Source organism: Hirsutella rhossiliensis (genome assembly GCF_020360975.1).
Source record: "Hirsutella rhossiliensis strain HR02 chromosome Unknown scaffold00003, whole genome shotgun sequence".
Taxonomy (NCBI): Eukaryota; Fungi; Ascomycota; class Sordariomycetes; order Hypocreales; family Ophiocordycipitaceae; genus Hirsutella; species Hirsutella rhossiliensis.
Window position 1 is genome coordinate 399,506 of NW_025408669.1, and position 13,926 is coordinate 413,431.

The following is a 13,926-nucleotide window of genomic DNA, read 5'->3' on the forward strand; positions in this document are numbered from 1 at the left end:
CTATTACGGCAACTACGGTGGATGCTCTTCGAGTTCTTGATCAAGCATACCGCGTCCGTTGCTATCTAGCCGACCCGAGGCAAATACTTTAACTTTAGCGAAGAAAGGCTCTACGAGCTGCAGACCATGGCCTCCTTGCAGGCGCCCGCACGTATCATGTGGCGGAACTGCAAGACCTCAAGGTTGGCTTCTTTGGCCTCTCCCGCACGTAAGTCGGCCTCCTCGTTAGCCATCTGCCCTTAGCTGGGCTTGTACCGGTGACTGGCCCTCCGACTACCGGGATCTAACCCCCTTGCAACGTAGCCTCGCCTGTCGAGGTCGTGCGAGAATGCTCACGCCACCCGCAGTTCGTCGACTATAGCTTCTCCAACAAGACTGCGCTCGAAAGTGGCTCGCGTATGGCGCCAGATGCATAAGGCAATGTCCGGATCGTAAAGAGCGGCACCGACTGGAACGGCTTGAGCTACGTGAGGCTCCAGGTCAATCGCACCGCGGCCGGCATGGCAAATGTTCAGAGTGTGGTGGTGGAGCAGGTCGTCGACCCGAGAAACTCGAGTTCGATCCCGCGCCGCTCTCGGAGAATCGGGAACGCATCAAGGAGAGCCTCCAGGGCGTCAATACTCACATGGATGAGCTGGGCATGGAGCCTCCCCTCCATACAATCGTCGCGCTCGAGGGCACCGGCTCCTAGATCTATCGGCCGAACGGACGGCCGGCCATTCACGGTTGCCATGGCGGCCTTTATTGCCGACGGCTTCGACGGCAATGGCGGATACCCAGTTGCTGCTGCGCACTCTCGGCTATGCCCCCGACCATGGCGTCAAGCCGGGGCGGGAAACGGCCGACGACGAAGAAAGACGTATAAGGCAAGCTCGTGACTTAATAGTCGTCGAGTGGGATCACGCGGGACTGCTAGTCGTGGCATCCAGCACCGAGGGGCGGATTATAGCTGTCGACATGGGGGGCCGGTCGCCTCCCTAGTGTGTTGATTGATTGAACAGGGGAAGCTGTCATTGTCTGATGGAATTTGCCAGGAGATGAAGCTTTGGAGTCCACGGAGAACCTGTTTTCAACCGACATAGAAATGAATGCCAACACATACATGAATAGGCTGTCACGAGGGCAGCGGACACTCTCGAACAATCGAAGCCGGGTAACTTTGCCCGAGACAGCGCACATGAAAGCGAGTGCGCTTGATCTTATGCTCTATGGTGGAAAGAGCTGCGGTCATTGCCAAAATACGGCATTTATTACAAAGCCGAGATGCCAGGTGGAATTGAGTTTACCGGCACCGCCCAGGGGAATTAGTTTGGCTTTTTGCGTCGACCCGTCCCGCGGTCCATCCCCCCTCCCCTTATCTCCCCGAGCGATATGGGACTCTGCCTAGAGGCTGAAAACGGCCATGTCCGTCTCCGTGATCACGGCGGTGCTTGGTCTACTGCAGGAGCCAACCTACAGTATAGCCGTCCATTCCTGGATGGACGGCGATCCCAGAGGCTAGCATTCATGCTTTGAGTGACCAAGGACGGGCCATGTGCTAATAAACGTCCGATGGCGACGCTGGGTCCAATCATTCAGTGACCCCTGACCTCTTCGCTCACACTTCCCGTCTCGCTGGTGGCCCGATCCTCTCGGCGATAGTCGCTCGTCTCCCAGTCGCTCGACTTGATGGCGTTGACGCGGCGGACGTACATGGTGTCAATCTCCTCGAGCGTGCGGTCCTTGGATTCAATGACGAAGAAGAAGACAATGACGACGAGGGCGGCACAGCAAACGGCAAAGACGAGGCCGTATAGGTAGTCGATTTGGTCGGTGATGAAGCGAGTGCTGTAAGAGGGATACTGTTAGTCGACGGATCTCGACAGGTCTCCGGCGGGAGAAGGGGGAAAGGCAGGGAGTCTTCGACTTACAAGAAGGATAGCATGCTATATGATTTGCGGTTAGCAAGCTTGCCAAACAGAGACGGAATGCACGGCATCACATACAAGTTCCAGAACCAGTTGGAGGCTGTGGCAAGACTCATGCAAGTGCCCCTGTACCGCGGCGGGTAGAGCTCGGCGTTGACTGTCCACACCAGCGGGCCCCAGCTGACGGCAAAGGCGGCAATCGCAAGGCACGAAAAGGCGACGAGGGCAGAGCCGGCCCTGGGTGTCTGCATCGGGTCGACAGGGTCTAGGGCAAAGTGGCCCACAAAGGCATAGACGCTTGGATCACGATTAGCTTCTCGTGTCCCTCTGAACATGTCGGCCGGCACAGGAGGGGGTATATGTCTGTCCGTCGACTTACAAGAAGCACACCATCATCCAGGCGGCACCAGCCATAAGCGTGACGCGACGGCCGAAGCGCTTGATGATCCACAGGCCGGCAATGGTGCAGACGACGTTGACGGAGCCGAGAATGGCCTGCGTCGTGTAGCTGTTGCTGATGCCCGTCGCCGCAAATACCGTCGTGCCAAAGTAGAAGAACAGGTTTGCGCCACTCAGCTGCTGACCGGCGCAAAGGACGACGCCAAGGACGGTGCGGTAGAGCATCCGGGGCCCCGTGAATATTTCCACGAAGCTAAACTCGGCGGCGCACTCGCTCTCCTCGTCGAGCTTGGCCTGGATGTCGGCAATCTGGCGGTTGACAATGTCCGAGTCGGAGGCCAAGCCGCTCAGCCGGGCGATGGAGACGCGTGCCTCGTGGATCCGGCCGCGGCTGTAGGCATACCGGGGGCTCTCGGGCAGGAAGAGCATGCTCGTGCCCAGGATCAGAGCCCACGCAAAGGAGAGGCCGTTGGGGATGCGCCACGAAGCGCTCGACTGCATCGACTCGGTGCCCCAGTTGACCATTTCAGCGGTCCAGATGCCCAGGGTGATGAGCAGCTGGTACGAGGAGATGATGACGCCCCGAATCACGGCCGGCGCGCTCTCCGACTGGTACATGGGCACGACGACGGACATGGCGCCGATGCTCAGGCCGGTGACGAGGCGGCCGGCGGCAAACTGGGGCCAGCTGGTCGACGACGAGATTTCGATGGCGGTGCCGACGCAGGTGAAGAATGCCGAGAGGGAAATGGACAGGCGGCGGCCAATCGTGTCGGCCATCTTGCCGGCAACGAGGGCGCCAAACAGGGAGCCGATGCTGAGCAGACCGACGATGGTGCCCTGCCGGGAGGCGCTGAATGTGTACGAGCCGTCGGCCTGGAGCGAGCCGAAGCGCCGGGCATAGTCGCCCATGAGGAAGAAGCCCGAGATCTGGCCGCTGTTGTCCGGCCGTAAGTCATCGGCAAGCATTCAAGGCAGCCTGCCTTTGCCCCGGATCCAGCCCGGGGTAGCTCGGCCAGCGTGGAGTGGAGCAGCCAGACAAGATCAATGGACGCACCTGACATAGCCAAAGATGAAGCCGCCGAGACTGGCGACGGCCCCGAGGACGCACGCAAGAAGCGTCACCTTTTCCCGGGCCCTTTCCGTCTTCTTGCCGTCAGCGAGGACGCGGGAGCTCTTGTCCCGCTCGACAACCCCGTTGACCTCGTGTTCCTGCGTCGCGGGACGCTCCCGCTGTCGAAGTGACTTCATGATGCTCTCACGCCCGACGTGTGCGCTCGCAGTATGCGTTGACGCCCTGGGAAAGGGGGGATGCCGAAGTTGCACGGCCCGGTGAGTCGGAGCAGCACCACGGTAGAAAGGACAAGGTCTACAGGGTGGAGATGTCGAGAATAGAGCAGCAAGAAAGAGCAGGGTCAAAGGCGACGGGGCGTGGCTCATATCGTCGTCATACTTGGCGTGCCCACTGGAAGACAGGCCTTGGACCGCTTTTCAGGACGGCCGAGTCCGGCAAAAAGCTCCATCGCCTGGCACAAGACGACAAGGGGGAAACAGACGGAGCCTCGCCGTCCCATGATGCATGCCATCATCGATGGATGGGGTGGGACTCGTTGACTGTGCGAACAGACACGCACACACCCAGGATACCTGCTGTAATCAGCAAAGGCGGCATCAACGAATGGACATCAACAAATGGACCTCGTCCCGTGCCGTCACCGGCCAATTTCACAATCTCCAGCAGCCCACCCTGGATGGCCATCGTTTGGACGGGCCGGCCGGTGGTCCGATTTCTTGGGCCGCCCTGGCCCTCGCATGAAAGTCGACACGGATCGTCGGTCTCGTCACGACCGGGCTGCCATCGTGACCCGGGAACCACGAGTTCTCGGCATAAGCTTCCCGTTGACGATGCCTCGGCGCGGTCCAGGGGCTCTGGACAATTTGAGACGAAGAGAGGAGGGGGCTCGACTCAGCGCTTTGTTTTGATTGGGAGCAACGATGTCAGTAGACAGCGCAGCTTTCAAGCATTCTCTCTCCTTTGCCAACTCAGACCAATAATAAGAGCAGTGGCATCTTGTGTATCAGCAGAAGCCGCCGTGTCATGAACGTCACACACACCAACCCATTTGTTGATGGTACGTCGTACCGGCGGGGAGTGGATAAGGCGACGGAAAGGGCCCTCGAAATTTTCTCAAGACGGGCCGATGAGCCCAAGGTCTGGGTGGAGACGGGTGTGGATTCCCAGAGTCAAGGCTGGCCTGCGCCGGACTCCGATAGGCCTCCGGGTTGACCCGGGCGATCCGGCGCCGCGGCATTGATGGCAACAGAAGTCGCGTGGTTGTGCAGGGCGTTGTCAATGCGTGGCCTGTTCACTCCAAGACGGCAGCCGTTGATCAAGAGGAAGCTGGTCAAGACACTAGGGCTACCTGAGATGAGCCAGAGTTACCGATTCGGGCTCCCGGCAGGCCTTGATGTGGGAAGCAAGGCATTGCCATGACGCGTTGTCGGCTATATTCGTAGACGCTGCATATAAAATGCCTGTGACTCCGTACGAAACAAAACAAACATGCCGCGTACATATAGTTATATACATACGTACAGCCACAAGAACCGTAAATTGTTGACACCTACTCCACCGCGATGCTTCAATGGCATGTTTTCCGGCTAGACTGCCGCCGCATGCATGGAAGACTCTTATCTCGCCGTCCCTCTGCTCGCCCATGTCGCCTGACTTCTCCGAACGGAGTATTCGCCACCAATCTTGCCCCGATGCCAAAGTTGCTGCATACGCCATGACCAGATACAAGCAGCCACTTTTGCGCCCGTGGGTGATTGCCGAGGGACAAACGAGGAGGACGGGATTCCATTATTGAGCTTAATAAACCTTCTGCACAACACGTCGGATCACTTCTCTGCTTCCTCTGCCTCCTCTGCCTTCCCTCCTCGGTAGACGCTGTCGAGACTTCCTCCCAAAATATCCATGTAAGGTCTCACTCAAGTCCCGTTATGCGTGCTACAGTAGAGTGAAGCGGGAGCGTCCGAGGTCGGTTGAGTCGCAGAGCATGCCGCAAGAGCACAGACGCGGCGATGAATGGGACCAAGATATTGATGTAGCGCCAAAGTAAAGATGACATCGTTTAATTGGCCTGTTTTGAGCTCCTCCACGAAACCTTTGTCGAGATCCGTTCTGACCCGCCTCCAAGGCCAACCCGTGCTTTAATGTTCAAGCGCCCCGATATCTCAAGGAATCTCTACACCACAGATCCTGCCCAGACATCGGACACTCCAATGCTCGTAGCTCTCAGCGCCAAGGTGTAGATCCACGCAGTGCTGTTAAAGTCTCACAAACATATTGTGCACATGTCAGATCGCCCCTGAATTGGCTCAAAAAACGACTCCTGAAATCTCACCTTGCGCCTGAGTCCCTGAATTTATACTCGATGTAGATTTCCAGAAGTTTTGTGTGTGCGGATGCACTCCATGAGAGACTCAGGGCACAAATCTGCCAGGACCCTCCCTGTCAAGCGACAAGGTGTCATAAACGGCCAGAGCCGCACGACGAAATCGTCCACTTCGCTTGCAATCTCTCCCTTTACGGTGCATTGTAAGTGTCAATGTCAGTACGGGACAGAATCGTGGCGAGGAGATACCACGTTGACATCGATATGCGACCCTGGCTCATCATATCCTGTATGATAATTCATTACACCGCATATGTTCTAACTTTATCAGACAGCATGCATCTCTCGAGTCTCAAATCGGATCCGAGCGTGTGTGTATCGCTGTGTTTAACTCATGCCTTCGATTCTATGTCGAACCTCGCATATCACTCAACTCCTGCATGGCCGATGCCACATTTGCCTTGGTTGTCTGGGCCCTCGCGTGGATCCAATACAACGAGGCGCTCTCAAAAACACCGAACCGATGCTATGACGTTGCGAAGTACCAATGCGCCTGCCATCATATCTAAGAAGCTTCTGGCTCCGACTTCCTTCCGACGCGGGATGAGCAAAGCATATGCAATACATCAAACATTGAACATGACGTAACGAATCCCTCACGCCAATCTTCACGGATTAAAAGCCACCGGATACATGTGGTCGGCATTCCTCTTTAGGTGGCGCTTCTCTTCTTTGCTCGAATTCTTCAACAGGTCATTCCAGGTGATATTGGAGAAAGGCGGAGCATCCACCTCGCAGACGGTTCCGGGCTGCGGCAGTGTTCCGTTGAGCCAATAGCTCGAGACGGTCTTGAGAGCGCACATTGAGGGCAGGTTGAGCGAGGTATGCTACATCAATTGGATACGTTAGCCACTGCAACGTGACTGCACGACGCGGATAGAATGGGGAAAAGAATCCATTCAACGTACGCCATAACCGTTGACCTCGAGAACCACGCTGTCTTTGAATCCGGAGCTGACGTTGCGGGCCGAAGCAAGAGGGGTTTGGCCGTCGTAGGTATTTCCGACGAGCAGAACCGGCCTCCTGGGCCGGACGTGAAAGTCACCTCGGTAACGTTCCTTGGGTTCCAGCTTCCACTGCGAGCAGGTAATGGTTGGGAGGGAGACGACCCCGCCCATGATTTTGCTAATCTGGAAGAGGCGGTGGATAGAGGGAAGGACGTTGTCGAAGGTCTGGGCCCGTGCCGCTCGGTCGGAGCAATGGATGCCAAAGAAGGGCATAATCGAGGCCGCCGACTGATTGATATTGCTGTCCAAGTCGTTGTCAGATATCGAGGGGGCACCACCCATGCTATCAAGCACACGCTGTTCACTGATGTTGCCCGAGACAAGCATATCGAAAACATCGGTGAGGTTTTTCCACGCCGTTGTCGTGTAAAGAGCACCAGAAACCAAGCGACGAAGGACGTTGTTGTCAAGCGTCAGGGTCCCAACTGGGATGGGGCGTCGCTTCAGAGTCTCAAAGAGATCCCAGACGGAACTTTCGAGGTCCGCAGCTGACTTCCCAGGCCGGGCAAGGGAGCATTGGTCAGGATTTGCAGCGCAAGCCTGGAAGATACCCGAGAAGACCTGGTCCGATTGCGCCCATTCCTCGTAGTCTCTATTGTTATTGAGAGTCAGTCAGCGCCCACTTGGCGTGTCCGTCCCGGCAAGTCACATCAGGTCATTAGGGGTCGGTGCCATACGCGAATGCATTGTAATACTCGTGCGGATTCTGAACCCCGTCTAGAATCACCTTGTCCACCTTGTCAGGGAACATGGAGATGAGAGTGGCGCCAAGCGTCGACCCGTACGAGAATCCTGTTCTTCTTCGTGAGCAATTTGTCCCTTCGCAAACTTGTAGTGGGAGCAGAATCCTCAAGACCTACCCCAATACCGCACCAGACCATCCTCGCCCAGGGCCTCCGCAACCCGGACAATGTCTCTTGCGACAAACGTCGTTCCAATCATCCTGCCGGTTTCGCTGTGCTTCTTCGCACAGAGGTTGGACACTATGGAGCCTCTTGACCAAAGTTTTCCCAGGGGAATCTCGTCCGGATCATTGGGAGCAATGGGATCTTCGAAGAAAGTCTGCATCCAGTAAGCACGATCGTAGCAGGTAAACGGCACCGTGTTGCCGGTCCCTCTGTCGACTATTTAGCATAGACCCTTGAAGCCGCACTCGGAAGCCTGGCACTTACCGTGGATCGAAGGCAATGAGGTTATAGCGGCCGCCGCAGAGACTGGATGCGCGCCATTTTCAGCACCGATGTTCGCTAACGACTGAATGTGATTGCACTCACGCTTGCAAGAGACTGGCGAGATTTGCCAGTGTCTCGCGCGCAGTAAGACCCGGACCGCCAAAGTTGAGCATGATGCTCCCTTTGGCTGGCTGCGCCACGGCGGGGACTCGAAGCATTTCGAGGTTCAGCCTTGGGCTAGAAGCTGGCTCTGTGTAGTCGAGGGGCACTTCAAGGCGACCACAGTCGACAGGCAGTAGGCTGTCGATCTTTTTGGCGCATTGGGCCCATCGAATGGTTGAGTTTGCCCCCAAAGCCGCGCCCACGGTAGCGAACAGGGGGAACAACTGGACAAGTAGCCGCCCGGAAACCACCATGGCGGACAGCGACTCTGATTGAGGAGAGTCTTTAATTGGCTTCCGGTCTTGGATGATTCAGCTGGATCGATGAGGAACAAACAGTATGAGATGCAGCGTGTTGGCCGAAACGTTGAAGACGGGGGGCAGGTGCAGGTTCTTATACTGAGCATGAGCAAAGATTTGCCGGCCGCAAGCTGCGATACGTTCCGGCGAGCCATGAGCTTATACGTATGCCTAGACTGATGTGCGAATCACAGCAAGGATCAAGGGTTCGAAAAAAAAAAATTCCCTGGAGAAGGGAAGGGGCCCATCGAAGATTCCCATGGGGCCATTACCACCAACGAGGCTCCGGATGACATTGAACGAAGCCAAGACCGGGGCAGTGTTGTGCTAATACTAATGGAGTGCTATGTGCCGCCGGCTCTTCCAATTCGGAGTCAGACGGGCCTCAGCTACGGCCCGAGCCAATGAGGGCTGCAGGTATGCGATCCGGTCACGGCCAGGTGGCTGACGGGAGCGTGTCGGGGCTGCGAGGCTGCGAGGCCTGCCTTATGGGGAACTGTTGTAAGCCCAAGGGATTCGACGTCATGGTCATCAGTTACCCAACGTTCGTTCTAACGTTATACGCGGTGTTGACTCCCTGTTGGTGCCCGTCAGCGCGCATTTCTCGCCGAACCGAGGCAGTGCCATGCCAAAATCAGTATTCGTAGGCAACAGGTTATCGAGTATGATTCGGGCCACATGTTGGCCTTGGTCCAGAGCTAAGAAAATTCACGGGGATTGACCCGCGCTGTGGCGACTGTTTCAGGCTGCTGAATAAATAGCGAAGGGGATGGGCCTTGCAGAACTGGAGGGAAGTGCGACGGCGAGCTTGGAAGACGGGTTGAAGATGCCACAGCAAGAATGAGCTCGCGAGGGCAGGATCGATTGAATAATAGAAGGAGTGGTGTCATTTCCATAAGGCGAAAAACCCCCAGCCTTGCTGCCTGGTGAGAGATCTTGACAGAAAGGCCCGTAAGAAGTGAAATCATTGGGGCATAAGGTCCAACAATGATCTATGCCAGAGTGTCGAGGTTTGGACCCAGTCATTTTCTGTCACCATCGGCTTGGTCCTTAAACATACTATCTAGTGCGTCTCGAAGCTGAGGCTGTTTATGTTGGTAAGATAAAATTGGGCTTCTGGCACAGACCGATCGGAGACATCACATCTTCCATCGTCCCTTCCTCCTTGTCTTATCTACGACTCTTTCTAGAAGAACTTCGATATTAATTAGCTTAAGAGTATAATGTATATACTTATTAAAAGCAAGCGGTTTTTATCGCCCTTAGGGCTATAAGAAGCTATCCTTATATTATGCCCTTATTAACCTTAAGCGATTAGCTAGGCCCTTTCTTTCGCTAAAGGCAGCTACTACTATTAATTATAATAATTCTAATTAGTACTTAAAGTATAAGAAAAGCAAATAGTATTTACTTTTAAATAGGTATGTCTTATTAAAGAAGACTAAAAATAATAGATTTAGTTAGATAAAACCTAAGTAGTTAACGTAGCCTCTTATTGCCTTATTACCCTCTTTAAAGATATATATTTTAATATCTTTAATAACCCTTTTATATTATCTTTTAAGTCTACTTTCTATATAATTTATATATAATATTAGTCCTATTTAGATAATAACCTAAATAACTTTAATAAGGTCTATATATTAGCTAATACTTATATATCTATTAGCTATTTTAGTAACTTAAAGAAACAGCTATATATATAATAAGAAAAAAGCTAAAGTAAGACAATATTATTATCTTATTATATATATATATATTACTTATAATATAATACTTTTAGAGAAAAATTTTATAGGACGCTATATAGTAGACTTTCTTAAATAGTAACTAAGTTAACTAGCTTACTATAAAGTCCTAATTTTAGCTTAATTAAGTATTTATAAGCTATAATTATCGTAAAGTATAGCTTAATTTTATAGTTCTTAAAGATATCCTATAGTAAGAGGGACCTAGGAAGCTAAAAAACCGGTTCTAAAAAAGGAGCTAAAAGGAGGTATAGAGAAGAGGGTAGGGGTATAAGGGGAAGTAAAAGTAGCGAGAGCTTCTTATAAAGGTAGTAAGAGGTAAAATAGATATACCGGCAACGGCTAAATTAGAGGGGAAAAACCGGTAAAAAGCTTAGTAGTTACGAAGATATTAAAGGCTTCTTTAAGTAAGATCTTCTTTATTAATTAAGATACTAGATAGGTATAAAAAGGGGTGTTAGATAAAGGAAAGAAGGATAATTACTACCCTTATAAGAATTAAATATCTCTACCTTACTATTACGGGCTGTTCCTATAGAGAGCTAAGGTTATACGATAGCGACCGTACTAACGTTAGGCTAAAGTAGACCTATATATATATAGAGCTCGACCTAAACTTAGGCCGAATAGTACCTAAATATAGGTTAAGGTAGGGACTAAGGAAGATAGATAACTAATATAACTAAGATAACGTTTTCCTTCTTTCTTCTTAGCTTTAAATAAATAATTATTCGGCCCTATACTACTATACTAAGTATATACTAGCCCTTAATATATTTAAAGCTTCTTTTTATTTTTATATTATTACTTATATATAGCCTCTAGGGCTATAGTAAGGCTAATAAGGGCCTAGGCCCTTATTAGTAGTCCTAGCTAGCTATAAAGCCTAGGGGCTTATAAATAATTAAGGAAAGGGTAGCTATAAAGGTAAAGATAAAGGAAAGGTTAGTTTAGTCCCTCCCTCGCGGTGATTTTCCCTTATAAGGGCCCTAGGGCCCCTACGTTACTCCTCTTTAAGCTACTTAGCTATCCCTATCTCTATTTTAGCTAAGAAGGTTAGAAGGGCTTACCTTCCTTCCTTAAAGCTATAGAGAATAGGTAGGCTAAGGGCCCCCTTCTATCTCTTAGAGGTCTAGTAAAGGACCTCTCTTCTTTCTTATAGTTCGGGCACCTTACGATAAGGTGCCTAGCTATATACCTTTCTTAGCTATAGTAGTAGTCGTCTCGGTCTACCTTATTAGTCCTTTTTAAGAAGGAAAATAAGAAGCTAGCCCTAAAAAGGAGCTAGTAAAAGGCTAAGAGGGTTAGCTTAGGACTCTTTATAAGGTCCTTATCTAGGCTAAGGGCTAGGTAAGGGGTTTTTTAAATAAATATATAGTGCTTACCTAGGCCCTTAGCTTTAAGGCTTTTAGCCGCCTTAGTAGCCTAGAGTCCCTTTTAATAGTCCTTAGTAGCTTACCGGACCTTTCTTTATAAGTAGCTAATAAAGACTAAGGGGGTCCCTTAGGTAAGGGCCCTTAAGCCTCTTTTAGCTAGCTAGTTAGCTAGCTTATTACTAAAGATCCCTAGGTAGCTAGGGCACTAGTATAGCTATATATTATAAAAGGCTTCTAAGCTAAATAGGAGCTTTTTAATATATATAGCTAAGTCTAAGAAACCTATAACCTTCCTTATAGTAGCTTAGCTATTTATAAAAATATAAGTATCTATAAGGGGGTTAAGGGGGCTAAGCCTTAAGGGCTAAGGCCTCTTAGCTAGGTCCTTAAAGACCCTTAGTATTATAAATAGCTCTATATTAGCTACTTCGATTAAAGGCCTTAGGTTCTTATAGTATACTTTAATAGGCCTAGAAAATAGGCCTATTTTATAAAAGGAGTAAGCGTTAGTCTCTATAAAGGAGCCTTTAAGGTACCCCTTAAAGCCGTTAGTATAAAAAGCTAAGGGCTATAACCTAAAGTCTTCTAGGCTAGCTAAGCTAGCTAAGAGGCGTTAGTATTACTTCTTAGCTAAGGGCTTAAGGGCCTTTATTATTATAATAAAGGCTTTAAGCTCTAGGACCTATAAGGGCTCCTAGCTAGCTTTCCTTCTTTCTAAGTTATAATTAGGTCCTATAAAAGCTACTAGGCCTTTAATAAGGTAAAAGAGCTATATATATAGCCTAATATAGCTTAAGGCCCTTAGTTTAAAGCCTAAGTTAGCGAGGTCGTCCTATATAGCTAGGTTATAAGCTTACTCTATAAGGTAACTAGGTAAGAAGTATAGGGTTAAGACGGTATAAGAGAGGCATACCCTTTTAAATTATACCTTTAGTAGTAGTAGGGCTACTTTAGCTTTTAAAGCCTTAATAGGGGATTCTTTAAAGGCCTTTAAGACCTTTAAAAGAGCTTAGTTTTAAAGCTTTTAAAAAGGCTTTATTAGGCTCTTAAGGGTCTTAGGCCCCTTATACTAAAGCTAGGCCCTATAGTTTACTATAGAGGCTATATAGGCTTAGTAGAGCTATCTAAAGGCTTTAAATAATAGGCCTTTTTATATAGAGGTTAAGTAAGATAGTTCTTTAAAAGTAGCTTATATAAAGGCTACCTTCTTCTTAATATATTATTTAAATAGGAGCTTAGAATTAAAGAAGACCCTTAGCTACTAAACTAAGGGCGTTACCTTAAAAAATAAGCATCTTATTATAATACCCTTTAAAATAAGCTACTATTATTTATTAAAGTAAATAAGTTTTATCTTTAAGGGGTAAAAGTAAACCCTTTAGTCTTTAGCTTATTTAAATAAGTTAGTAGCTATTACTTTTAGCTACTAAACGTTCTTCTTAGCTAAGGTTAACGTTATAGAGATATTAAAGTTATCTATATATAATAGCTAGTATCCCTTAGCCGCTAGTATCCCCTTTATATATAAGAGGAATAAGATTAAGCTAATAAGGGACCCTTAAAGCACTCTTATTAATAGGTTTATAAGGGGCTAGACTTACCCTTCGAAGGCTAGCTAGATCTTCCTTTTAATAAGAAAGTAGTCTACCTAGCGTATAAAGGCCTTAAGGAGGTTTAAGGCCCTTAAGACCCTTATAAGCTATTCCTTTAATATAAAATCGAAGGCGCCCTTTATATTTAATAAGAGGGTACTAGTAATAGCCTTCTTATTAAACTCCTGCTTTTTTTAAATATAGTATAAAAGGAAGAAGGCTATATTTATAGCTAACTATTATTTTATCCCCCTAGCTATATAAGGTTTAAATGCCTAGCTATATTAGCTAAATAGCTTAGCTAGGTAGTATATAGCTTTTTAAGGACCTTTCCTAAGTAATTAAGTAGACTTATAACCTTATTAGCCTTAGGGATAATATAGTCTAGCTTATTTTACTTAGGAAGTATAATTCTTATAGCTTTCTTTTATACCTTAAGGTAGTATCCTTAGTTAAATAAAGCTTTATAGGCCCTATTAAAGAATATAAAGATAGCCTTATATATATATTAAATAAGGAGGAAGCTAAGGGAGTCTAAGCTAAGGGCTTTCTTATTAAAAGAGCTAAAAATAGTACTCTTAATCTTAAGGTCCTTTAGCTCTAGCTAGTCCTACTTATTTATACCCTTACTATATATATAGCCTAGAGGCTCTTTTTTTTCTAGGCTTAAAGGGGGGCTAAGGGGGGGGCTAGAGCTAAGATCTAAGGTTAAGAAAAGGGTTATTAAGAAGGCCTTATATTTTTCTATAAAGGTATTAGCTTTTACCTTTATCCCTTCTTTTATATATAGGATACTAAGAAGGGTA

General features: G+C 48.9%; 2 protein-coding genes across 2 annotated transcripts; both read right to left on the bottom strand.

The window, feature by feature from the left end:
* Positions 1–1,574: 1,574 nt before the first annotated feature.
* On the bottom strand, positions 1,575–3,557 carry HRG_02776 (sugar transporter domain-containing protein; the record flags this gene model as incomplete). The annotated part of the gene is made up of 5 exons (XM_044861247.1): positions 1,575–1,827; positions 1,911–1,925; positions 1,986–2,204; positions 2,287–3,243; positions 3,364–3,557. The coding sequence occupies 5 exons, from the start codon at positions 3,555–3,557 to the stop codon at positions 1,575–1,577; spliced, it is 1,638 nt and encodes a 545-aa protein (XP_044722273.1).
* Positions 3,558–6,372: 2,815 nt separating this feature from the next.
* HRG_02777 (TAP-like protein) lies at positions 6,373–8,116 on the bottom strand (the record flags this gene model as incomplete). The annotated part of the gene is made up of 6 exons (XM_044861248.1): positions 6,373–6,591; positions 6,673–7,363; positions 7,449–7,563; positions 7,632–7,888; positions 7,944–7,985; positions 8,046–8,116. 6 exons carry the CDS (start codon positions 8,114–8,116, stop codon positions 6,373–6,375), a joined length of 1,395 nt encoding a protein of 464 aa, XP_044722274.1.
* Positions 8,117–13,926: the final 5,810 nt, after the last annotated feature.